The 27,685-nt window shown below is 42.6% G+C and overlaps 1 protein-coding gene across 1 annotated transcript in view; it reads left to right on the top strand.

Annotated features, from left to right (window-relative positions):
- Nucleotides 1–14,994: 14,994 nt before the first annotated feature.
- Nucleotides 14,995–27,685, top strand: part of Tnfaip8l3 (TNF alpha induced protein 8 like 3) — a 43,859-nt gene continuing 31,168 nt past the window's right edge. The window contains exon 1 of the mRNA XM_021173262.1: nt 14,995–15,181. Within this exon, the coding sequence (XP_021028921.1) occupies nt 15,130–15,181 (52 nt within the window). The 5' untranslated portion in view covers nt 14,995–15,129. The remainder of the gene's footprint in view (nt 15,182–27,685) is intronic.

Raw genomic sequence — 27,685 nt, 5'->3', positions numbered from 1 at the left:
AGAAGAAGAAGAAGAAGAAGAAGAAGAAGAAGAAGAAGAAGAAGAAGAAGAAGAAGAAGAAGAAGAAGAAGAAGAAGAAGAAGAAGAAGAAGAAGAAAGGATGGGTTTCTGATACAACTTGGCTGGTTGTTATGTTAATAACATCTAGATGATTTACACCCAGTGTTTTTATTTTGACAATTTTATTTGTCAAAACTGAAAGGTAACTCTGGTGTCTAGTAGCTGGAGACCAAAGATGCTTCTGGCCTCGAACTCAGAAATCCGCCTGCCTCTGCCTCCTGAGTGCTGGGATTAAAGGCGTGCGCCACCACCCCCGGCTCTAAAGATGCTTCTAAGATAGCCTACAGTACACTGGGCAGCACCACAAGAAATAGCTACCTGTTCACAATGCTATTGTGTTAAGGTTGAGACACTTTGACTAAACATTTCATATATTTAGGCAACAGAGCTCCAAATATTAGTAAAAAAAAAATCATGCTCTTATTTAGAATAATACGCATGCTTACTCTTTTTTTTATACTTTTTAATATTTTTATTCTTTTATTTATACTTTTTATTTTGCTTTCTACCTTAGTAGCCCCCCCCCCCCAAACAGGACAAAAAATGCTAACCAGTGGCTTTGGTGTTCAGGAGTGTTGAGCCTTGGCCATTTGGGGAGGGAAACCAGTTCACAAAGACCGGCCACAGATAAAGAGCTTGGTTTGGCAGGACTTCAGGAACAGTATATGGTAGCTAAATAAACTCCTTTTGAATGAATGCCAAGGCTTTCTGGTTTCCTAGTAACATAATTTCCCTGACATTCCTCCCATATTTGAATTTTTAACATCCTAACACCTATTTTACAGCAAAGCAACAAAATAAAATTTTGGAAAATACATTATCAGAGTTTTGGGGGGAGGAAAAGAAACCTAGAGAACATCTGATCTGACATCTGCCCACCCCTTCTGGTGTAGGATGCCCATATTCCAACATCATATGATGTAGAGATGCCACCCTCTTGGGAGTCTGGAACATTTCCCAAAATACCATTCAATTCACTTTGTATTGACTTTGTATTGACTTCTGGGCATGAAGCCTGCTCTGAAATGTGGTTACTATACCTGGTAAGACTCCATTGGAGAAAATTAATTTTTCTTTGCCAACAAGTATCATCTGTAAAGATCTTCTTGGTTAGGGGCGGGGCTTCCTCTTCCCAGTGCTGAGACACTTTGGGCTTTGTGCATGCTGTCACAGTCTCTCTGAGTTCACATGTGTGTTGGTTCTGCTGTGTCTGAAAGACAGTTTCCTTAGAGTCATCCATCACCTCTGGCTCTAAAATCTTTCCACTTCCTCTTCCACATGGAGCCCTGAGCTCTGAGGGTGGGAGGATAAATATATCCCATTTAGGACAGACTGCTCCAAAGTATCTCACTCTCTGCACATTGTGGGTCTCTGCTTGAATTCTAATCAATTGCAAGAAAAACTTTGATGGTGGCCGAGTGTGGCATTGGCTTATGGGCATAGCAGGATGTCATTAGGGATCATTTTATCACTGTGTTCCTTTAGTAAAACAATAATATTGAGTTTTCTGTGAGGCCCATGGCTTGGCCAACCTAGAAGTTTCAGGCATGGGTTCCATCTCGTGGAATAGACCTTACATCTAATAAGAGAGTGACTTGTTATTCTTGGGTACCTTGGTACCACTATTGCATTAGCCTACTTCCAGGCAGGTCACAGTTGTAGGTCAGTAGGGACAAAGCTTTAGTTAGGCATGAGCTAAACGTCTCCATGTTCAATGAGATATTAAGTGCTGTCTTCAGGACCTTACCACAAGTTTGTGGAGAATAACCAATAGTTCTGGCTGTAACCTGAGATGTTTGAGGGTTTCTGTGGAACTGCCTTGGCCAACAATTCAACAAGATGCAACCCCTTTCTGTAACTTGAGGTTTAGGTTGGTGGGGTAAGATGTCTAGACAGAGCTTTGTCTCCCCGTAATCTTGTAATTCCATTTAGATTCTTCCTATATGAATATATTTGAGGAGTCTTCTACAGTAGCAGGTTTCCATGTGTCCCCTGAATAGCTCTCAGTGTTATATATCCATCCTCACATTCTTTTCCTCTATCTCCCACCCTATTTAGTTCTCCTCTCCAGTTTCCTCCATCACGTCTTTATAAAAATATATTCTATTTTCCTTTCCTTGGAGGATCCTCTCCTACTCATTAGTCCCTGGCTAGATACCTTACTTTAATTGTTATATGGATTGCAGCATGCACATTGAAGGCTTAACAACGAATATATGCCTATGGAAAAAAATGCAATATTTGTCTTTTGATGTCTAGATTATCTCATTCAGCCTGACTTTTTTTTTCCCTAGCTCCATTCACTTTTCTGTGAATTTCATAGTTTCATTCTTCTTAACAGCTGAATAATATTCCACTGTGTGAATTACTACATTTTCATTATCCATTTCTATGTTGGTGGACATCTAGGCTGTTTCCAGTTTCTGGCTATTATGAGTAGAATGGTAATAAACACAGATGAGCAAGTGTGTCTACAGTAGAGTACAGAGTCCTTTGGGTCTGTGCCCAAGAGTGGTATAGCTTGATCTCAAGGTAGATCTATTCCCAGCTTCCTGAGGAACTGACACAATGATTTCCAGACTGACTTTGCAATTTTGAACTCCCACAGGCAATGAGGAAGTTTCCCACATCCTTACCAGCATGTGCTGTCAATTGTTTTATTGACCACCAGTCTGACTGGTGTAAAATGAAAATTTAAAATAGCTCTACTACATATTTCCTTAATGGCTCATCACTGGAAAGAGAGGCCCATTGCACACGCAAACTTTATATGCCCCAGTACAGGGGAACATCAGGGCCAAAAAGTGGGAATGGGTGGGTAGGGGAGTGGGGGGGAGGGTATGGGGGACTTTTGGGATAACATTGGAAATGTAATTGAGGAAAATAAGTCATAAAAAATATTTTTAAAAAAATGTGGAACATTTCTTAAAGTGTTTCTCAGCCTTTTGTTTTATGTATTTTGGGAATTCTGTTTAGTTCTGCATCCCATTTTTCAATTGGATTATTTGATTTCTTGATGTTCTGTTTTTGAGGTTATTTATATATTTTAGATATAAAAACTCTTTCTGATGTAAAAGTGACAAAGAGCATTTTTGGTCTGTAGCTTGCTGTTTTGCCCACATGATGGTGACCTTTGTAATAAAAAAGCTTGTTTGGCTTCATGAGGTCCCATTTATAAGTTGTTGTCCTTAATGTCTGTGTTATAAATTTCTTGTTCAGAAAGTCCTTTCCTATGCCAACGAATTCAGGGCTATTCCCACCTCTCTCTTCTATTAGATTCAGGGTATCTGGTCTTCTGCTGAGGTCCTTGATCCATTTGAAGTGGAGTTTAGTATCGGGTGATAAGCATGGTTGGATTCTTCAACATGCCATCCAGTTCCACCAGCTCTGTATATTGAAGATGTCACCTTTTTAGTCATGTATATTTCTGGTTTCTTTGTTAAAAAAAAAAGGTGGGGGTCCCATTTGTGTGTGGACTTATGTCTAGGTCTTCAATTTGATTTCGTTGATCAACATGTCTGTTTTTTATGCCAGTACCATGCTGTTTTTATTGCTATAGCTCTCTAGTACAACTTGAAATCGGAAATGGTGTTACCTCCAGCAGTTCTTTTATTGTTCAGGATTGTTTTAGCTATCCTGTATTTTTTCTGTTTCTATATGAAGCTTAAAAGTGTCCTCTCAATTTCTGTGAAGAGTTGTGTTGGAATTTTGATGGGGATTGCATTGATTGTATTTGTAGGCTTGGTTTTGCTAGCATAGCAATTTTCACCCAATTAATCTTGCCAATCAATCCATGAGCATCTCCTGATCTATTCTTCAATTTCTTTCTTCAATGTCTTAAAGTTTTTATTATATAGGTGTGCTGTGGGCTTATTTTCCATTCAATTCCACAAAGTCTTTAATTTCTGCCTTAACCCAATTTTCATTTAGTAGTGAGTTATTTAGTTTCCATGAGCTTGTAAGCGTTCTGTTGTTGATGATAGCCAGTTTTAATCCATAGTAGTAAGAGAGGGTGCTATTTCAGTTTTCTTATTTACGTTGAGTCTTGGTCTGTACGCAAATATGTGGTCAATTTTGGAGAAAGTTCCATTAGCTGCTGAAATAAAAATGTATATTCTTTTGTATTTGGGTGAAATATTTGGTAGACATTTGTTATTTGATTTATGATATTATTTGACTCTAGTGTTTCTGTTCTGGGTTTTTTTTTTCTCTTATGGATGGCCTGTGGGATAGTGAAGCCACCCACAAACACTCTATAGGGGTCAATATGTAATTTTAGCTCTAGTAGTGTTTATTTTATGAACTTGGGTGCCTTTGTATTTGATGCACTGATGTTAAGAACTACAATATAATCTTGGTGGATTTTCTGCACTTTGTTAAATATGTACTGTCCTTTGTTATCTCTTCTGATTAGTTTTGGTTTGAAGTCTATTTTGTCAAGTATTAAAATGGCTTCGTCTGCTTGTTTCTCGGGTCCATTTACTTGGAATATCTTTCTCCATCCTTTTATCTTTAGGTGATGGTTATCCTTGGGGGTAAAATGTGTTTCTTGAATGTAGTAGAAGGATAGATACCATTTTCTAAAGTTCAGTGGGTAGCAGAGAAGCATAGAAATAGTCTAGGGGAAAAGGCTGGTTCTTAGCTATAGTTTTTAAATTTTTTGCAAGGAAACTAATAGTCTAATAATATTGGGGTCACTCCAAAAAGGCCATATTAAAATAGCACAGACTAAGTGTCATAAACACCAGAAACTTATTTTCTGGAAGCCAGATTTCAAAATTAGAGAGCTAGAAGTCAGTTTACTATTCCAGTACTCCTTCTGTAAGAATGGGTGTGGAGGGGAGGCAGATATTGTCTGCCTCATTTGTAAGTGCATTAATCCAGTCACAAGAGGCTCACACTCACCAGGTATCATGGTGGGAATCATCTACTTGGGAAGTCAAGGTAGGAGAATCACTTGAGCCTGGGAGTTTAGACCAACTTAGGCCACATAGAAAGATATTCCTTCACAAACACTGTCTCCAAAATAAACAAATGAAAACAATACCAAAATAAACTATACTATCACACAGGACCTAGAACTTCACATATACATTCTCAGGGGGATATACAAACAATTACCCATAACACTATGGCTGTAGATATGTCAGCATTCAATGGGAAATGGTGTCAATCCCCGAATGTTTCCAAAATATCTGGAGTCTTTAATCAAATAGACAAATCACCCATACATGTGAATTTTTCACTTTCTTTCCATCTTAATCTCGCAGCTAAAATTCTAGGCAGAGATTATGGAGTAGATATAAATAGACTGCAAGCATCATTATATGTAATTTGGAAAGTGTTTTGCTGACATACATCTGCAAGCACTTCAGGAACACTTTCAAGCTGTGTTTACATGATATTAAACATCTGGATGAAAATTGAAAAAAATAATCAATTTGGATTGAAAACAAAACAGAAGTACAGATTTTGGTGTCCTGGCCCCTGGGATTGTGCATGCAGAGCAGATCTTCACAGCCCAGTAATGAGATAATGGTGCCCAAGAAGGGCCACTGAAATGGCCAAGGGGCAAAGGGGGCTTCCGTGGGAAGGCAGACTTTAAAAAGAGAATTCTATTGTGCAGACAAAGAAGGGATACAAGCAAAGACTAATATGAAGAACATGAGTCATAAAAATCCAAACTTTTGGATCCAATAGGTTTAAATCTTTAAGACAATGACTTCAATTCAACTGAAAATTCAGTAAATCCTGTTATCAGGGGATGGGTCTTTCAGGAAACTTAATCTTCTAGATAGTCAATAAATTCTTAAGATACTTGAAGTTTCACAGTTTATTTTCACCCTTGCATGTAGAAAGTTTTTCAAAACAATGAACTCTCTTCCAGTCCTCTCCTCTGGAATATATTTTTACCTTGGTTGCTACTTCAGTTCAGTATGTCTCATACATTTGTGACTCAGTAGGCCCTGGTAATGAACTCAGAGTATTAATACACTTCTGTTACTACCTCTATTTGTTAAGAGTTCTCTTTTTCCTTTCTCCCATTCCTGGTTTTATTCTTGTAACTTGTGTTAGGATAGGCTCTGTCATAAATAGGCCATGAAAAAAAAAAGACCTGATAAGATATTTTCTTGAGAGTTAATCCCAGTATGCCCCCAGAATGCTCCAGTACATCCCAGTATGTCCCAGTACATGTCAGTACATTCCAGTCTGCCCTAGTATGTCCCAGTACATGCCAGTACATCCCAGTATGCACCAGTACATCCCAGTAAGCCCCATATGTCCCAGTATGTTCCAGTATATCTCAGTATGCCCCAGTATGTCCCAATACATCCCAGTATGCCCCAGTATGCCCTAGTATGTCTCAGTACATGGTAGTACATCCCAGTATGCCCAGTACATCCCTGTACATCCCAGTATGTTTCAGCAGGTCCCAGTACATTCCAGTGCAGGCTGCCATGGGCCAGGAAAGGGGAGAGCAGTAACCTCTGATGTACTAATTGGAGGCCCTGTTCTTTGAGGGTATTTGGAGCTTGTTGCCCTGGACCTCTATAAGGCTGTGTAAAGCTGGACCTCACTGAAGGAGGACTCAGGCTTTTTCCCCATCCTTCCCACTGTTCTTCAAGGGTTCTTTCACTTTTACTTCCAGAGGCCTGATGTTCCCTTCAGTAAGAAGAAAGCCATCAAGGTTGCAGGAAGATGAGTGATATAGGCCATGTGGGCATGGGAAGGGATTATTATACCCAGCTCTGGTGCCCTATTCCTCCCTCTTGTTCTCTTGCCTAACGGAGTTTGGGAGTAAAGAAAGAAAACTAAATAATAAGTGTCAGTTTACGAGACTTACCAATGACATTTTCAAGTAGCTTAGGACCTTTACTTCATGATTTCCCTCTGGTTCTTGGCTATAGTTGTAATACATTTTGCAAGGAAACTAATAGTCCAAATATATTGGGAGTGCTTTCAAAAAAGCCAACCAAATAACTTTTTAAATAAGGTGAACGGACACAAAATGGTAGCTTATGTTAGGTAAGTTCTCCAGAAGTTTACACTGACTTCTTTCTGTTATTTCAGGTCATTGAAAATGGCCAGAACTCCAAATTATTCTGGTGTATGTAGGTCTAACTTTCCAAAAGAGACACATAAATGAAAGTGGTGAAACTGAGTCAAATATAACTCATTGTCATACGCTGGCACATGGCTCTCTGCTTGCAGAGCCAGATTGGGAATTTCAGATCAGAGGATATATAAGGGACCAGGGCACAAAGCACTCTGGGTAACAAATGAGATTGTCTTCTCTCTTGTCATCTAATGGAAGGGCACTTGATCAGAACTGACTTAGGATCATGTAGAAAATTTGGTCCTCAGAACCAGCATCTAAAGAGGTCTAGGACAGACAGGCAGCCCTTGAATTACATCCAGTTCATGAAAAGTTAGAAGAAACCTAGGTTTTAGTTAGATGTTCATGGGCTAGAATGAGGCTGGTGACAGTGATGTTGGTGAAGAAGGGGGTGTCACAACTTGGCAATGTTTGTGTCCGTGGTCCCCATCATTCAAGAGGCTGAGATGGAAGAATCACTTGAATCCAGTTAGGGTAACATGCAAGAACCCATCTTTTAAAAGTCGGGGTCAAGAGCTATAAGGTGTTAGATAGAGGAAAGAAAAAGTAAAATTTAGAGATCCATGGAAGACTTACAGTTAGAATTCAGTAGGACATTGGGTGCTAATATAGGAATAAAACAAAAGTAAGAAAGCAAAGCTAATGGCCATGAGTCTGGGAACTCAGAGCCTTTGGTTACAGTGAGAACTTTAGAAAGGCAGATTGCTCAGAGCAGAAGCTGAGAGCCTGCACCACACTGACCCTACCCTTCACACAAGGGGAGAAGAAGACAACAGATTGTGCTGTTGGCTTCCCAAAGCTCTCCTTCTGTTTTCTGCCAATAATCCCCCTTCTTGGTAACTCTTGCTGAAATACCACAGCATGAAGGGAGAAAGTAGGTGTCTTGTACACTTATTTTCTGAATGGAATCTTACTATTTGATCACTATATTTAATCAAATTTATCAAGAGGAATTAAAATATGAATTACAGGAATGTGGAAGATGAACTGATTTCCTGACTTCTCAACAATTATGTGCCTGAGACAAAATCCACATTGAGGAAAGGAACACAATTTGGAAGGCAAGAAGAACACAAGCCAACTGGAGCTGTGGTGTCAATAAGCTTTGCTCTGGGGGGAGGGCTAGTGCACTTGAACATGGTCACTGTGACTCAGATGTTATATTATAAAATGCTATCCTAAAAAAGCTTTAATAAATTCAACCACTCGTAAATGTCTACATAACACAAATTTGGCAAAGATCTAAAACCCAGCTAGGATTTACAGCCAACGGAGCAAATTGCTGAAGCATTGAAAACCTGTATTTCATGGTTGATATATATTTTGAAATCTCTCTCTGTGTGTGTGTGTGTGTGTGTGTGTGTGTGTGTGTGTGTGAGAGAGAGAGAGAGAGAGAGAGAGAGAGAGAGAGAGAGAGAGAGAGAGAGAGAGGCTGTAGGTAATTGTGCAGGCCAGAGGAAGGCATCAGTTTTGGAGCTGGAGTTACAGACAGGAGGTTGTGAGTCACCAAATAATGAATGCTGGGTACCAAATTCAGAAGCTCCGCAGTACATGCACTTAACTCCTAACTCCTCATATCTCCAGCCCCAATAATATGTTGTAATGAAAATAAATGTGATATTCTTGGCTAAAGAAGGGTTTCCCACATTTGTTGTAGTGTTTGAGGTGTGAAGATAGTCACATCAGTACCCATGAAGCCAGGCAGTGGTAGGGATATTCTCAAGGTTCCTGCTAAAAGGTTATGGTGTTAACACGTGCCCTTTCTCAGAATGATCAAAGGTTTATGGCAACCAGACATCGGACCCAGGGATTAGTAGATTCCTCCAGACACATTGGCTTTGAATCAAAACAGAAGAACAATGAAAGGACAATGCCAAAGGAAGACTTGGGAAAGAAAGTATTGACTAGACTGAAGACAAGAATCAACAGTTTAAATCCTGAGAAATAGAGGAGAGGGAGGGGAGGAAGAGACAAGGAAACTGAAAAGAGGTTTTGGCTAACTCCTGTTTTTGGAAACAGGCTAGCCGCTGAGGTGAAAGGAGGGTTAAGATCGGTATTAGAGAAAGAGCTTGTGACATCAGCTGTAAGTAAGAAGTAATGCAAGCAAGCAGAAGGGCCCCAGAGAAGGATTCTAGTATGATGGTGTGCCTTACATGAGGTCCCTGACCTGGGTTCTAGTGCTACCTGCCCCTAACTCTGGGTAAGGCACTCTATAATTTTAGACACGCTTCTTCTTATCTAAAGTGTCACGGTAGGACTGAGTGGCCTTGAGCACCCTCTTTTCCTTTCTCCACCCCTAGACTCAGCATGGACATTATGAAATCGGAGACTTACATAAATGAAGCCTTCAGGCTGGAACACGTATTTAGCTTTCCTAAGGATAAATTTTTTTTTTGAAGAGAAGAATAAAAGGTTCCACTCAACACTTGGCAAGCAACATTTGTTCTGTATAATAATTAGCAAGTAAGCATTATTTGTCATATAATTATAATAAAATTAAAAGGGAAATTTGGGGCATTCAGTTTTCCTTCGCATAGACCAGAGGGATGATTAACACAAACCATGGAGAACGGGAGCTGAAGGCGGATCCAGGGAGCCAATGCCAATTACAGAAGAAGAGTTCTGGTCTAGAAATCCTTAGGAATTCTGAGTTCCAATCTCACCTGCCACTCCAAGCACTTGGACATGCCATTTCTCCTCTGCCTCAACTGCGATGAAAGCAGAGGGCCAAATTCAATTCAGATCCTCTGTAAGAGCAATGCATGTGTCCAGCCCCAGATAATATGTCCTAATGAAAATAAATGTGATATTCTTGGCTATAAGAAAAAATTTCCACTTCTGTCTTAATGTGAAGTGTGAATCCTAAAGTAATTCCAAAGGAATCCTAAAGATATGGAACTCTAGCCTCCCATGATATCTCTGTCTATGACCCTCCAGCAAACATTATTCTTATGTCTAGGTCCTAATGAAGTCAAATTAGAACATCATCTTATCTATTTTCAAAGAAGGTAAAGGAATTTATGGGGTTGGCTACACGGGTAACGGAAGAGTGGAGATGTCAAATAGAGCTAGTGAGGCCATCTGAATGCTAGTTGCAGCAGGCAGCCATTGCCACTCTGAGCTGGAAGGACATAAAACAAGAGATGCTCTGATAGCATCCTAGATGCTGAAGTCACTTGATAGAAGATGGGGGTCACAGGCAAGACACAGCTGCCATCAGAAAGCTGAGATTCAGGGATAGAGGGCTGGGAAGAATTCCCTTGGTACTCATTCCCTTGCCCCCACTCACCCCAAGTTTTCAGTCAGCTAAAACAAAACTAAGCCAACAAAAATAAGAATCTGCAAAAGCAGAATACTGTACAGCCAACAAAGGGAAAGTTTCAAAAGACACCCATCCTAGTTTGCTTTTTGGTTACCGTGAGAAACACCACAACTAAAAGCAACATGGGAGGAAGGAATCTACCTCATCTTGTAGTCATGACAGGAACTTCAGCAGACCTGAAGCAGAAACCATTGAAGACTCTGCTAACCTGATTTCTCCCAGGCTCAAGTCCAGCTACCAATCATACACAGCCCTTACCCTGCCCTTACCCCATTTCCCCCCTCCCCCTTGCCTGTGTCCCCCTTTGCTCAGGATGGTACAACCCAGAGCAGGCAACTTAGCAGTCAAGAACATTCTCCACAAACATGCCCATGGGCTGATCTGATGGAGACAAATCTTCAACGGAGCTCCTTTTTCTCATGTGTGTTAAGGTGACAGCTAAGATCAGCATCACAGTGCACCAGCAGTGACTACAACTAGTAGAATTATTTATGGATTTTCTTTTATCTTCCTCCTTTGTACTTATATTTTCCCATTTTTTATGGTCAGAGTGCATTACATTTGAAAGCAGAGGTGGGAATCATAAAATCTTATTTTTTGCTAGAAAGAAAGAAATGTGAAAAGCCCCTCCCTTCTTTCGAGGCTGTGTTCCAGCCCCCTGTCCTGGTACTACATTTGTCCAGTGAACTCCCTTTAAGCAACAGCTCCTATGGAGCCATGATGGTTCCAGCAGAAGCTGACTTCATGTCTACCTTGAGAAACATTATTAGTAATGAGGCTGTCTTGAACAGGCCCTCATCTTCTGGGTCAAGGCCACCTCAGCCCAGAGAAAAGCACACTTGAATCTGGAGTCAGAGCTTTATAAACCACCTTCCTCAAAACCTCCCTCCCTTCTGCTGTCAAGAGGTTAGCAGACACGCCCTTTCCATCCCACAAGAGGAGACAGGCAAATGAGTCATAGCCCTGGCTCAGACTAAAGGAGGATTATTTCCTTAGCAGAAATGAATCTATTTTATTTTCTGTTTCTTGACACCTTACAGATAGATATACTTTCCCCACCAGATAGGCAACTTCTATAAAAACTGAGGAATTTTTGTTTGCTGAAGTTAAAAAAAAAAAAAAATGGCCAGTGGAAGTTAGACATTTCCATGTAGTAAGAGCTGCCAGGCTCCAGCGATGTAGTGGAAACAGTGAGAAGGTGGTTTGTGATGCTCCCACTCAAGATTCAAGTTTGCGGAGTGACGCCATTCTTCTAAAAATACAGGAAGGCTCTGCTGAAACCTAGATCCCCTCTCAGTTCCCAAACACTTTTTAAAGGAAAAAAAAAAAGTGCCGGGATGGATTTGTAAAGAGAGGATCCACCTTGGATTTCACTGTCTTCATTGGGCGATGGTCACGAGATATTGTTTAAGGGCTTCCTTCTCTAAGCCTAGGGTTCCCATCTGGAGGCACAGATAATGTGCATTCTGTTAACATTTCTCTTTAAACTTCTATGCCTGCAATCAGTTCCCTTTGTCTTGTCCCGTGACAACAGATTACATTCCATAGGAAACCAGAATGGAGATGTTATTTAGTTTGGATCTTTCTCTTCCATTGTTTAACAGCACATATGCTATTTCATTCTACATCTGTCTCATTATGCAGAAGTATGAGACTGGGAACAGCTAACCAAATAGGGATTGCTATGTAAAGACTTATCTCGTGGACTTCTCCAGACACTGTGATCGGTTCTTCCTTCTCTGCGCTCATGAACATTTACCTCTGAGCTCAAATAAACCGGTGTTCAGAAGAGGTCCGGGGATGGATGGACGCATGTGCGTTGGGAATTCGTGTTCTCAGGACTTTTCTGTTGATCTTGGCACAAGAAGGTTCCTGTTTAATTATTTTGCTGTTAGACATTGATTGTATCTGCATAATGCTAACAAAGCACCAGTCCATGAAACTTATACAGATAAGTAAAAACGAAAACACACCTTCCAAGTACAAGAAAACAAAGTCTAAGGCACAAAAAACAAACAAAAAAACATTCCTGTTGTTAAATTTAGAGTAGGTATTTAGAGATGCTAGGGGTGTGTGTGTGTGTGTGTGTGTGTGTGTGTGTGTGTGTGTGAGAGAGAGAGAGAGAGAGAGAGAGAGAGAGAGAGAGAGAGAGAGATCTATGGTGCTAGAGACTGACTTAGCATCTTAAACATGCTGGGCACACAGTCTATCACCAAGCCACATACTCCCCATCCTGTAAGCCCAATATTCTCTGTCATGTGACATCATCATTGCCATTTTCCTCTGTGGCATGGCTACAGCAAGCTTTTAAAAATTATTTTCTTATTTATTTTTTGAAGCAGGGTCTCACCTTGCAGAAGAGTCTGACCCGGAACTCACTGTACAGCCCAGGCTAACCTCGAACTTGTGGCTGGCAGTCCTGCCTCAGCCTCCCAGCGCTGGAATTGTGGGCATGAGTTATCAGCTTTAACTCAGCAAACATTTGAAATGACCCAGTTGTTTTTTTTTTTTTTCCTGAGCTCTAATTTGTATCCAATTTTGCATCCTCTTTTGCCTTTTATTTTTAAAAATTAGGGTTTTATTTTTATCTATTTGTTTCTAAATGAGATCCATTAGACTAAAGGACTTATTTTTTCCCCCTTATCAAACATTAGCAACGTGCTATTGTTGGGCAGTTGCTTCCACACTTGCTACTTTTACTCTTTCACAGGGGACTGTGAAGGAGATGCTAACACAGGAGGGGACAGAGAGGTTGGGCCATTTCCCCCAAAATACACATTTTATATAGGGGTTTTTCTTTTCTTCCTTTTTCTTTTTCTTTTTCCTTTTCTTTTTCTTTTTTTCCTTTTGCATTTCCTCAGATAAAACTTTTATCACCAAAGCCAATGAGTTTGAGTTTGGTCTTCCAGGAAACTTTCTCCTAGAATATAAAGTAGAGTTTTAATAGTGTTCTGTGAGGTTTACATCTATGGACTGCCGCAGTAAATAGCAGTTGCCCACTCTGGGCAGCCTTGATGTCAGTCCTCATGAACACACTGACCTGAGACCCAGATTCTTGCCTTGTGAAATGGGGTTAACAATAGGTTGAATCTATACAATAGCCAAATTTCAACAGTTTCCAATCTTCAAAATGCAATTTCAAATGGTTCAACCTAATGCGTCTCTGGGTGTTAGTTCAGACAAAATGAGTGCTCAGAGGATACACTGGAAGTCTAGCACCTTTAAGTCGGCGTTCTCTTCCTGATTAATTTTCTCTCAGGTCAATAGTTTGCAATTGCTGTAGGAAGTTTATAGTAATGAGAAGCAGGCTTGCGGCTTCGTGAATTTCAAAGCCTATAGTAGAGGAATACATGAAAGCTCATGGATACTTAGAAACCAACAGTGACCACTTTCCCATGAGGTGCTTCTCCTTCCTGCCTTGGCCACTTGATTAGTTAATAAATTGCTTTTGTGAAAAAGAAAATGAAAGGGGATGTTGAGAGCCTTTGTACTTTGCCTTTAACCCCATCAGCAAGAAACGAAATGGTTCCTCTCCAGCTCTCAGGCCAGAGGAAGACATCAGGTGTCCAACATTCCTCATTCCCTTCACATAGGACCTCTCATTGAACCTGGAACTAGGCTGACATCCAGCAAGTCCCAGAAATCCTCCTGTGGCTGCCCTCCACAGGGCTTACAGGCACCTGTAGGGGCCATGCAGGACTTTAATTCAGTTCCCCCACGCTGGAACACCAAGCATTTTTACCCACTAGGCCATCTCCCCAGAAAAGAAAACGTTCTAAAAATCAATTCATGCCTTTTGAGCTGGAGGCAAAACTTGGCTTGCCAGCTTGATTGGCAGGGCGGGTCCAGCCTTCCAGGCCAAATCAGGCTGGGCGCTCACCCAGCTCTCAGAACCAGCTCCACAAGCCACGCCCCCAGCGAGAGGAGTCAGAACTGCGGGAGTTATCTCTACCTGACTAGTTGTTTATTTCCTCACCAGGCGACAGGCTGGCTGCTTGTTCCTTCACAAGGGAGCCGGCATTATTCTTCCCACAAAATTCCTGCAAGACTGTTCGCTCCCCTCCCAACACGAGGTAACAGACACACAGATTTTCCTCAAAGGATCTAAGTGGTGAAGTGGAACTAAAACTGCAGCCTCACAACCTTAAACCCAGCAATACACCTTTTTCAGTGGGCAGAGAGGTGCATTTGCACTTAAACAATCTTGCAAAGTTTGCCACACTCAAAGGAGAGTCCTGGCTTCCCCCCACCAGCTCACCAGACTCCCAGACCAGGGCTCTGGGTGTAGAGGAACCTGGGCTATTTAATCCCAGTCAGGAGCACTGGACACTCCTCCTCTCCCTCCCTACACCCTACTCGCCACCAGCACCCCCCTCACCATCACCCCCCCCCCGCCCGCACCCGGACTCTACCCTCGCGTGCAGGCACTGGCGGGCGGCGGGCGGGCCACTGGAGCAGGCTTGGCCTCTTCGGAGCCGCCCCCTGGCCCTAGTGTCTGGCCACACACTGCCCACTCTGCACCGCCCGGGCTCCAGACTCTTTGCAGCCCATACGGTGTGTGCCGCGTCCATCCGAGCCAGGAGCGCCCCGCAGGCAGGCGGTGGTGGATGCGCGGGCGGCAGCCCACAGTATGGATTCAGATTCTGGAGAGCAGAGCGAGGGCGAGCCCGGGACTGCTGCAGGTAGCGAGGGGGCAACCCTGCCGGGAGGGTTGGGGTTAAAAAGGAGGGGAGGCCAGCGCAGGAAATCGAGAGTATTTCTTGGAGCTGTGGGGCAGAAGGCCGGTCCCCAGCAGCCCGAACCCTTCCATGCCGAGACTGGGGACTGGTTTGGGGCGTCCTCCCACCCCACTGCACTTAGGTGCGTCGGAGAGACGGGAGGGACATTTTGCCCGTGGATCGAAAAGTGGCAGGGTCTCCAGCGGAAGCCTTGGGGCGCACTGCAAGGTGGGGGTGGGGGAAAGGAGAGCTTGAGATATCTGTGTCTTGTAATTTGCAGTGGAAACCGAACTGAAGTAACTTCCCATGTGCTGCTTAGTCTGCCATCCTGGGGCGGTGAGACCACGCTTCAGAGTCAGTGGGAAGAAAAGACTCCTGGGTAGATCAGGGCTCCTGCCTGGGCTAATGTCTGAGGTTCTGAGACTGCTGGGCGAGCGGGTGCAGAAGTGCTAACCCATTCCTGTGGCGTGGCTAGCGGAGGTGGACCCCCAGGAGGGGTCCCAAAGTGACACGCAGAGCTGCCGGCCTTCCCCTTTAAGAGGTGCCACCGCTTTCCATCCATAATCAATAGGAATGCAAGCAATAGGATAGGAGGATGCTTATTTAGAGAAATGAATGCCCTTTTCTGCCTCTCCTCGGTACTGAGCAACAGGAGGAAGCTGCCCACAACCCAAGGTCTATTTTCCTCCATACTCACCCAACCTCCACCTGCAGGCTTCACCCCTCAGGCCCCTCCCTGGAGTGCAGGGTCCAGGACCACTCACTTTCTATCTACAGTCATCCTTCTGAGCACCCAGCACGCCTTGAAAGTTTGCTTGCCACACAGACCAGACCATGCCTGTCTGTTGGGAGTCTCCTAGCACAAACCTGTACACAGTCAGGTCCTCACACTTCCAAAGGGCACACCTGAGTGCCAAGAGTGGAGACCAGTTCGGGAAGGTCTACTAGACCGGGTGCTGGTGTAGGGAACGCGTGTTCAAGAATCAGGGTAAGATAGCATCTAGCCAAATGTTTTTGGTTTTTTGTTTTTACCTTTTTTTTTTTAATCTCCATTTTGCAGAGGTCCAGATTCTCTGCTTTGGGCCCTGGGTCACACCTCTCCCAGCTCCAGGTGGCTTTGGTCCTCACTTAGAGTGGGTAGGCTTCCTGGGCTAAGGTAGGCGGCATGGGAGGTATCTGCATGTGAGGATTCCAAAAGCTGCGCAAGGGACTCCTGCTTGGTGTAGTGTATGGGTGTGGGTGCTATTCCTAAGCAAGACCCCTTTGCATGCCTATGTGTTTCTGTGACTGTAAGGCACCAAGATTTCACTTCACAGGTGGCTTTTGGATCTTCTTTAATCATGTGATCCAATAGGTGTCTCTAGTAGGTAGGAGTGTGTATCCACGTATATCACCAAAGGTTGGGGAAGAGGGACATCAGAAACATTGTCGCTGACACTTTAGAAATCTCAGTCACAGTGTCACAACCTACCAACTTATTCTGTAGGTGGAAGCTAGGAAATTGAGGAATAAGAGAGGAAGGTAATGAGAGTCCTTAAAGGGAGGTGGGAGCAGGAAGAACCCCAGGGTTCTTAGTATTGAGAGGGACGAGGAGAAGAGGAATACATACATATACATATATATCCTAGTGTGCCCACTCCTCCAGCCTGCTTCAGCTCTGAATGTCACTGCCTGTCCAAGTGACTGACAGTCTGTGTGAGCCGCACAGCTCACAGCACACCTTGTCACTGGGGTCAGATGCGCCTGGAAGAGCAGGGCAGCTAGCTTTCACAAGCTGTCTCATTTGTTTGCACCTTACTGTTGTCTGCAGTCATTCCTTCTTTTCTGTGTGCTTGAGTCTCACGACTTGAACATTTATTTTAATGTCATGAGCCATTATGCTAAATGGCATTTAGTCTCACTCATTATTTTCAGTCTGAAAGTGTTCCCCTTAGTGACGAAGCTTCAGAATTAGCACTGTCTCTCCATCTTGCTCTGCTTGCATCCTGTCAAACGGAAGCTGTTGTTGCAGCTTCAGAGACAATTTAGAAGGCAGACATTTATCCATAGAGCTGTCATTTGTCTTTTACAAGAAACTCATATTCCTCTGTGGACCTGTACCTCCTCCAGGTGAACGAGTCTCTAAGGGAGAAAGGCAACAGAGTAAACTCCTCTGCAGGCACACTCACTTACTTTGTAACAAGTTGTACACAGACTGAATCTTTAAGATAAAGTTAAGAAAATAAACTCTAGGATTAGGAAGACCTTAGTGTCTCACTCAGGGGCAGGTAACTTCACTTCCTAACCATAGCACTACCATGATCAAGTAAATAACACCTGAAATGTATTCTTGGTCATTTCAGTAAATGGACACTGTTATTCATCACCTGAAATCTCTAGAAATATAACCTGGGTTATATTTAGGAATCCTACTAAATAATGGGTCCTAGTGCTTGTAGAGTAAACATTTCAAGGCCTGTATAAGAAGTCAATATATTTGTCATGATTACACTGATTAGCTGGTGAGATTTTTCTATTGTCTCCCTTTCGATACCTGGGAATGCTCCGAGTGAGTCTTGGTTTACATCTCTTCTCAACTTCATTGAAATTTAACCTCATCAAGATGGGGGGGCCTCCTGCTTCCCCCATTCGTTCTGGGGCTCTAGGAGAGTTATGAAAGATAACAGGACACCTCCGCCAGTCCTCCTGCTAATGTGGCAATGGCAGCTCCCATGTGGAGTGCTACTCCAAGTGGAAAAGAAGTGGCAGTCTCCTCCCACTGCTCCAGCTCCTAAACCTCTTCCCACCATCCAGGAGGCAAGAGATGCTCATGTCCTTCTTGTACTTGCCCATGATGGTCACCTGTTGGCAGGGGGTGGGGGCAGTTTCCATGTTTTTTTTTTCCTGCTTTAAGAGACTCTTCCAATGGTCTTCCATTTTATGTGGGGTAGATTTCTCATTGAACAACAAGCACGCTGGGCTGAGGAGGGCTCTGGAGGAGAGGTCTGGGGTGACATTTGTAGAAATCTTCCTTTTCTTTCCCTCCCAGGAGGCACGGGCTGATGTTTCTATGTCACTCTACTGTTCGAATCGCCCCTCCCTCTCTGTCATTTTATGGCTCCTTCTGTGATTAGGAAAGCAGCAGAGTTTATGGAACTCTGGATCCACTCCAGAGACCCAGCTTGGCAGTCTTCCATTTGGCAAATCTACCATCCACCTCTTGGAAATCCTAGGGTTTGATATATTAATTCTAAAGTGAATGAGAATCATTCCTAAGAAGCAACAGGGGATTAGCATTAGTTAAATCATTTTCTTTTTCCCTTTCTGACTTGGAAGATCAAGAGAGTCTGTCTACTCAGCTAAAGTCAAAGGACCTTGAACCAACAGCTCCCTGGTCCAGGAAAGACTGGCTGATTGTACCTGAGGAAGAAGGGCTGCAGAAAAGCCCTTCTGGGTGATGGAGTCTGTGCCTGAGGTAGTTGTTTTTAAAGAAAAGAAATGGTAAACCCTGGCTGCCTTTCCTGTTTCCTTGGATCCTAAGCTTGGTCCATCTAATAAGCAGTGGGTGGATGCAGTAAATTATGAAGAGGAGACAGACACTCCAGAAGCTAGATAGTTTGAGCAGAGGGACAGGTAAACAGGGAGGCAGCTGAAAGGCTGGGAGTTCTTAGGAAATAGAAAAAAAGTCAGTATAAGGCAGGCTAACCATAAGAAGGTCTTGAAAACTTGGGAAAGGGGTGTTCCATGACTGTTGGACAGACATGACCAACAGGAAACCATCACCAGAAACCACATCTTGCAGAGACAAAGAAAGGCAGAGATTACTGAGATCCGGAGTCCCTGCTTTCAGGGTGTGACCACAACACTGGAGAGGTGGCACACGAATGCAGGCCAGAGGAAGGGTGCAAATGACATTTCAGAGACAGCAGCAGAAGCTAGTTACAGATTGCACCCAAGCCATGAAAGGAGAAGGAAGGGAGACAGTAGCTTGTGTGGAGGCATAAGAGCAGCACAGCTGAGTGAAGCTGCCCCAGAGGCAGAGAAAGGCAGGGGGTTGAGTCCCAGACCCAGCTAATGTTCCCAGATCTCTGTCCCCTCAGGCACTTGACAGTGAGGTTTTGTTTAATGATCTTTTCTTCTCTGGATCTGAGGTAAATTCTTAGACTCTGCAGGTTTGTTTGGTGAGCTTTAGGGGTCTGCTGAGTCCCATTGCTAGGCCAACAGTGGAGGCTGTTGAATCCTCTCTGCTGATGGATTGATAATGATGAACTGGCTAACTGAAGGCAGGAATGGCCTGGGCACACTACCATTTGGCTATTAGTCAAGTTCCTTTCCTTGTTCCTGTTTTTGAAGCTTGAACTGGTTTCTGTCCTGCCCACACGCTGAGCTGTAGCTGTTGGATGATCTTCTGTTTCTTCGCATCCTCAGATTCTGTGGATGTGGTTTTAAAGATAGACATATGAACATCTGGAGGGACTTCCTGGGAACTTGACACTCATGGCCAGGCCAGGGGCAGAAGCCTACCCTATAAAGTACAACTGGCAGGTGTGATGTCTTCTGCTTTGCTTGCCGTGTCTGACAATTTCTGCACTGACCTGGACTCTGTTAGAAATAATGAGGAATTGTAAAGAGAGATAAAAGAGTCTGTTCTGTCCTCTAGGGTTTGGCATTGCATGGGGGAAGCAGGTTAGAGATATTGCTAGCTAAAATGCACCAGGATTCTAGACCTCTCTTTCCTGGGATTACATCCCTATCTCTTTTGTATTCTTCCTTAGCACTGGACACAGTATTCTGTATTTTGTGATTGTTCTTATCCTGGGCTATTGTATTTGTGAGCTTCCTAAAGGTTAGGACTGGCTCTTTCATCATGTGTATCATGCACCCCCACACCACCTATGTGCCTTAGTCCCAGTGGCAGGTTGCTGGATGCGTAGGAGGCAAGCATGCGTGCATGGGCAGGTGGGTTGGTTCTCCAGGAAGCAGACTCTGCGGTAGAACTTGGCTGGAGGAAGGTCGGTCTGTTTTGTTTTTGTGTTTGAACATCTCTCGGGATCAATATCTGTAGAAGAAGAGGTGAGGGGAAGGGCAGGAAGCAGCTGTTTGCAGTCATGTTAGGTAGAGGAAACACTTGCTCCAAAATCTGTGAAATTGGGCAACCTTAGCAGTATGTAATGTAGGACTTGGAACATGGGGTAACATTGTTGGTTCTCATGGGAAGTTTCTGAAATAGTGTATATGACTATGCACATATAAACACATTTCCAATATAGTACCTGTTTTTATCATTTGGCAGCCAAATGTAACTATTGTCACCTTCTCCATTAGTACTGTCTCTAATGGGTTCATTCTCTGACACAGCTACCACTAACTTCTACTTTAATGCGCATTTAAACATATCTATCTATCTATCTATCTATCTATCTATCTATCTATCTATCTATCTATCTACCTATCTATCTGTGTTTGGAGACAGGGTTTCTTTGTGTGTCCCTGGCTGTTTAGATCTCTAGGAAGATACCCTATAAATAATTTTGTTTAGTGTTTCAGTTACTTGGCCTCTAATTTATATAAAATGTCTGTGTAGGTGGGTGCTTGCAGTATATAGAGAAAAATATAGGGTTGAGGGTATATCTCAGTGGTAGAGTGCTTTCCTAGCATGGATAAATACCTGACTTTGATTCCAACAGCATAAAGAAGAGAGGAGAGAAAGGAAGGTAGAGAAGGAAAAGAAAAAGAAAAACGAGAGAATTTAAAGAATAAACTTCACTTAACAACTCCTCCCTAGACAAACAAACAACAAACAAACAAGCAAGCAAAAAACCATAAGACGGACCCTTCCCCTCCCATATATGTTGAGGCATAAAAATAAGCTCTGTCTGTTTTACATCAGAAATGTTCTTTTTGGTTAAATGCTTACTGGGTTTCTTAGACATCATTGCTTGGGAATAAATTTGAGCAAGTTCATGGAAAATCTACCCATGTACAGACTATAAAACTGGAAGGTTTTGGCAGCACAGAGAGTGCTGGACACACCCTAATAGAAACCAGGACTTTGTAATTCAGTTCTCTGGGAAGAAAAAGAGACACTTTGGTGGTGTCCAATATTGCTTAAACTAGAGAAACCACAGAGACAGCCACTGGCTGCTAGATTCTGTTTCAAAAGTAAAATATGCTTTCTGTGAACTGTTCTAGCCCCAAAAGCAGAATTTTAGTAATGATACACAGCTCTGGGGAGACCTCCAGCTTATTTTTTTTTTCACATGATAGAGACATCCACTTCATATGTGAGACAGGAAGTGCTTTTAATGGTGGGTACGTGTGAGTGTTCTGTGCTCCTAACTTGGGGCCTGCAATTCAGCTGGAAGGTTATGAAACAGGGAGTAGAGTAGGGGAAGGCGGTGACGGGCTGTTACTGCACCAGTTCTTTGCCACTGCCTTTGAATCCTGCTTCCTCGGTTTCTAGTGGATAAAATTAAGAAAGGCAGTGAAGAAAGAGTGGGATTAGAGACTCTAGGTTGAGAGAAACAAGGATCTTAAGTGGTCAAGCAAAAGGAAGACAGTTGGAAGGTTGTTTTGTCACCAAAAGTCCAGCCTTAAGAATGGTACCTCATTTTTAAATTTTACATTAAGCCCTTATAATGTCTTAAAGTTAGTCATTCCCATGGTATTTAATATAATATATTAACCATGCTTCTGGGTTAAATGCTAGAAATAGCCTACTAGGCACAGAATGTAACTAACTTTCTTAAGACTGCATCTTTTGAGTGGAGATGAAGCCAGCCTAAGTCCAAATCCTGTTCTCTTGTACAGGTAGACCATGTGTTGGGTTGACAGATGTCACTAGACCGCTTTGCATATCCTGCTCAATTCCCTTGGTTCCCAGAACCCTGACAACTGTACCTCCCTGTCAATTAGGGCATTGTTTATCTGGGCTTGTCGTAAGGAAGTAATCTCCAGATGATTTCGCCTTAATGATGCTGCTGTCATATTAATGACAGATCATTTTTCAGCCCAGCTAACCAGCATTGATTGTCACAGTAAAAGTTTCCACTTCAATGGTGCAGGTCTCCTGTTAATCGCATCTGATTCTTCAGTCTCTGCTGACGAGAAACCACAGATTTTAAATTCAGAGTATCCTAGGAACAGCCCTGCTAGTCTTTGCTTCCCTCTCAGACATCACAGCCCAGGCCTCCACTGTCCGCTCTGCTCACTGCATTCTCCTCTAAGGTCCCACAACAGGTCATGAAACTCTGAGAACTCCCAGCCCAAAGTTCCAGGCTCTTCCACAGTTCTCGCCCCCAAACAACTTAGTCAGGTCTTTCACGACAGTACCCTACATTCCTGATACCAGTGTCTACTCTAGTTTGTTCTCTGTCGCCATGATCAACACCATCATTAAAAGAATCTTATGGAAGAGAGGTTTTAGTTGCAGCATATAGTTAGAGTCCATCCTGGAGGGAAGCCGAGGCAGGAGCTTGAAAGAGAAACCACAGAGGAATGCTACTGATGGGTTTGCTTCTTCCAAGCTTGTGTTCAGTTACCTTTCTTATACAGCCCGTGCCCACATGCCCAGAGATAGTACCACTCCCAGTGGGAAGGGGGAAGGGTTCTCCTGCATCAATTAGCAATCAAGAAAATTCTCAACAGACTTGCCCACCGGCTAGACTGATGGGAGGAATTCTTCAAGGTGATTCCTCAAAAAACTAACCCCCCCTCCCCTCCGTTTCCTCTGTTGGGTTTCCTATTCTGGGCATATTTGCCAGAAGATTGGCCACCACAGCCCACACCTCCACCTTGCTGAGCATCTTCTGCCCTTGAGTCAGGTTCATTCCCTTTTCTCACTTAGAGGCACCCTACATGTAACCCTCGGATTATATTTTTGCTTCTTTTTTTTTAAAGATTTATTTATTTATTTCATGTATGTGAGCACACTGACACTGTCTTCAGACACTACCAGAAAAGGGCATCGGATCCCATCCGTTGTGAGCCACCATGTGGTTGCTGGGATTTGAACTCAGGACCTGTGGAAAAGCAGTCAGTGCTCTTACCTGCTGAGCCATCTCTCCAGCCCAAGTTCTTATTTCTTGAGGAGTATGATCATCCAGTTGCATGGTTGCCACAAAGGTTAATTTGGTTTGAGCGTTAACAGCTATCGGTTTCAAAAAAAAAAAAATTACCATCCCCTAGTTCTCCAGTATGTCTTCCCTTTCTTGAGACTGATTTTTTTTTTAATTTAAAGAATTAAATTTGTTGTAAGGAAACTGGGAAACAAGTTCCCTTCTGTTAAGCTTCTCTATCTTTAGGATATAACGTCGTAATTTACTGAATCAAGCCCATTGAGAAGGCAGGGAGAACTACCTTTATATAAGGCCAACTTTTAGAGAGCCCAGAGTAGTATGTGACAGAAATTGAACCTCAATTGCTTTAACTCTTTGACTAAATGTTCTGTGATCCTGATGCTCCTGCACCGTGCATGACTATTACTATTGTATTCCCCGAGATACCCTTTTCCTGGCTGTGCCCGCCCCCCCCCCAGGGTACAGTGGTTGACTTTGCTCTTCTGACAAACCCTTCCCTTGAGGCAGTGCCACTCATTCTTATAGCACAAAGCTACCGTTGTATTGTTTACAATAAGCAAACGCTACCAGGACAGTTACATTATCTTGATCACCAAATGTGTGGTGTAATATGTACTGTTTTGAACTGATCACCCCAAAGGAAGAACATGGGAAACAAAACTCAAATAACCAAAATAAACAATTTCAATGTTCAGTCAAATAATTACTGAATGATTGATTCCCAGTGATTACACAGAAACAATGTGACATCTATACACTAAACACTTGATGAATATGAGCAGTACAACATTATTTAGCTCCTTTTTCCTTGACAGTTTGATTATTTTTATTAATTTATTTGTTCACACATTTACAGCTGTTAAGAAAAGTTCGTCTGAAGAATATTTAATGATACAGAGAAGAATTAATATTATAGCACTTCTCAAAGAAAGTTTAATACTCTATGATCTCAGTTTTGTTGAGTGTTCATAGGTAGGTATGAGCATATACGCACATATACACATCGATAGGCACAACCATTTGTGAAATGAGTGAGATATACTTCCTGTGGATTTTCCCTCCATAAATGCATATGATTTTCCACAGGAATTGTTCTTGAAAAGCAACAGCCAGGAGCTGGTGTTGATGAAGCTCAGTACAGCACTTCTGCTTAGCATGTGTAAGGCCCTGGATTTGATCTCAGGGACCATAAGTTAAGAGAAAAATCCAAGTGTGACCCACCATTCCCTTCCATGGCTCTTCCTTCTGACTTGCTGGTAATCTTGTACTGTTCTCTCTCCTGATTCTTCCCTGGACTCTGACTTCTTCCATTCTCCTACATCTCAGCAATTCTCCATGCCTGGAGTGAGCCCACCCCTGCCCTTAGCCCTCTTTCTCCCATGGTTTCCCAGCTGGGCTCTGGATCTTGATAGGATCAACTGGGGGAGCCTGTGGACTCCATTCATTTGGCTTTCTTGGAGCACAACATTACAGTATTTTGCTAGCCAGCAGCATGGACATCTGGCATCTCTGACTTTCCCCCATCTCCCTGTGACTCTTTCTCTATTTTTGACTTCTATCCTAATTATGACTGACTTTTTTCCTTTGGTTTACATGTTTTGCTTTTGTATTTTATTACTTTTAAAACTTGGGGAGAAAAAGAACATTTAAAGTTTGCTATCACAAGATTACATTAGCTTATCGGCTTGTCACCCTTACCATTTATCTACCATTCTAAAACAAACTCGGCATGGAGGAGTTATGTGGCAGTGAGTTTAATTATAGAAATAATATCTGTTCCTGAGGCAGTTAGGTGGAAATCTGATTGAGGGATTTCTTGGAGCCTGAAAAGAAGAAACCACACAGTAGGTTCACTCCTTCTGTCTCCTCCTCCAACTGCAGCCTACCAAACAAAGGCAGCCTATCAGGCAGCTGGTAGGAGAGAGCAATACTCACATTTACAGCATTGTTAATACAGTTTTAAAATTTCTCTCAATCCCTGTTAAGGATTAGTGTTCATTATTTGCCAGGATTTTTGGCTATACTTACTTTGTTGGCTTATTTTATTTAAAAAATGGTTTATTTTATGCATACTCAAAAACAAAATTATAATAGATTATGTAGAGAACTCTCTTCTCCACATACAGAAACTATTTAGCTTTCAAGTAGAAAGCAAATCAAGACATTCCATTACTTAGTTCCCTGCCAAGCTGACTTGGGACTGGGATGTAGCTCATGAGTAAGAACACTTGGTAAAGCCCTGGGTTGAATCCCCAGTTGCTATTTGAGAAGACTTTTCCTGAGGAGACTCAGCACACATCCCTACTAACCCCAAATTGGGAGCCCATGCATGACTGATACTACTGAAGTCCACATTGGTGAATCTATGAGTTTTACTTGGACTACTTAAAGGATATGGGTGAGGGGTACTTACAGGGGCAGAAATGACTTAAAGACACCACCACTATCACAGCCCACCCCCAAGCATGGGTGACAGCTCATAAAAGCTGGGCACCTAGAGCTCACTGCACAGCCTGTAGGCAGCTCAGCAGATTGGAGAGTATCCTTCTAAGGAGCGTCATTTGGTCTGAGCTTCTTCTGGGCAATTCAGCTGGTCTCTGCTTCTTTTTCAGACTGTTTCACTAGTCTCAGAAGCCTTGAATTGCCTTTGCCTGAGTGAGAGTGACTTACAACAGTCTTTCTCCTTCTCCTTCTCCTTCTCCTTCTCCTTCTCCTTCTCCTTCTCCTTCTCCTTCTCCTTCTCCTTCTCCTTCTCCTTCTCCTTCTCCTTCTCCTTCTCCTTCTCCTTCTCCTTCTCCTTCTCCTTCTCCTTCTCCTTCTCCTTTCTCCTTCTTTTTCTCCCTACTCCCCCTCCTTCTTCTCTTCTCCCATACCATTCTTTCTTTCCTTCCACTTTGTCTTTTTCACATTTATTTATTTAGTGTGTGTGTACACGTGTTTGTACATGCCGTGTCATACATACAGAGGTCAGAGGACAACTTTGCAGATGTTGGTTCTCTCCTTCCATCATGTGAGTTCCAGGAATTGAACTCAAGTCATCAGGCTTGACAGAAAATGCTGTTACCGGCCTCCACAGATACAAAAATATTGAAATTATCCCACGCATCCTATCTGATCACCACTGACTAAGGATGATCTTCAATAACAACATAAATAATTGAAAGCCAACATTCACGTGGAAACTGAACAACACTCTACTCAATGATTCCTTGGTCAAGGATGAAATAAAGAAAGAAATTAAAGATGTTTTAGAGTGTAATGAAAATGAAGCCACAACATACCCAAACTTATGGGACACAATGAAGGCAGTCCTAAGAGGAAAACTCATAGCCCTAAGTGCCTCCAAAACAAAACTAGAGAGAGTGTACACTAGCAGGCTGACAACACATCTAGAAGCTCTAGAACTAAAGGAAGCAAATTCACCCAAGAGGAGTAGATGGCAGGAAATAATCAAACTCAGGGCTGAAATCAACCAAGTGGAAACAAAAAGAACTATTCAAAGAATCAACCAAACCAGTAGCTGGTTCTTTGACAAAATCAACAAGATAGATAAACCCTTAGCCAGACTAACTAGAGGGTACAGGGACAGTATCCTAATTAACAAAATCAAAAATGAAAAAGGAGATATAACAACAGAATCTGAGAAAATCCAAAACATCATCAGATCCTACTACAAAGGGCTATACTCAACAAAACTGGAGAACCTGGATGAAATGGACAACTTCTTAGACAGATATCAGGTACCAAAGTTAAATCAGGATCAGATTAACAATCTAAATAGTCCCATTTCCCCTAAAGAAATAGAAGCAGTCATCAATAGTCTCCTAACCAAAAAACCCAGGACCAGATGAATTTAGTGCAGAGTTCTACCAGACCTTCAAAGAAGACCTAATTCGAACTCTTCTCAAACTATTCCACAAAATAGAAACAGAAGGTACTCTATCCAACTCAATCTATGAAGCCACAATTACTCTGATACCTAAACCACAGAAAGATCCAACAAAGAAAGAGAACTTCAGACCAATTTCCCTTATGAATATCAATGCAAAAATACTCAATAAAATCCTCGCAAACCACATCCAAGAACACATAAGAGCAATCATCCATCATGACCAAGTAGGTCTCATCCTAGGGATGCAGGGATGGTTTAGTATATGGAAATTCATCGACATAATCCACTATATAAACAAACTCAAAGACAAAAACCACATGATCATCTCCTTAGATGCTGAGAAAGCATTTGACAAAATCCAACACTCCTTCATGATAAAATTCTTGGAAAGATCAGGAATTCAAGGCCCATACCTAAACATAATAAAAGCAATATGCAGCAAACCAGTAGCCAACATCAGACTAAATGGAGAGAAACTCAAAGCAATCCCACTAAAATCAGAGACTAGACAAGGCTGCC

This window comes from Mus caroli, chromosome 9 (genome assembly GCF_900094665.2).
Source record: "Mus caroli chromosome 9, CAROLI_EIJ_v1.1, whole genome shotgun sequence".
In the NCBI taxonomy this organism is placed as follows: domain Eukaryota; kingdom Metazoa; phylum Chordata; class Mammalia; order Rodentia; family Muridae; genus Mus; species Mus caroli.
The sequence above is the reverse complement of the archived record's forward strand: the minus strand, read 5'-3'. Positions and strand labels throughout refer to the sequence as shown.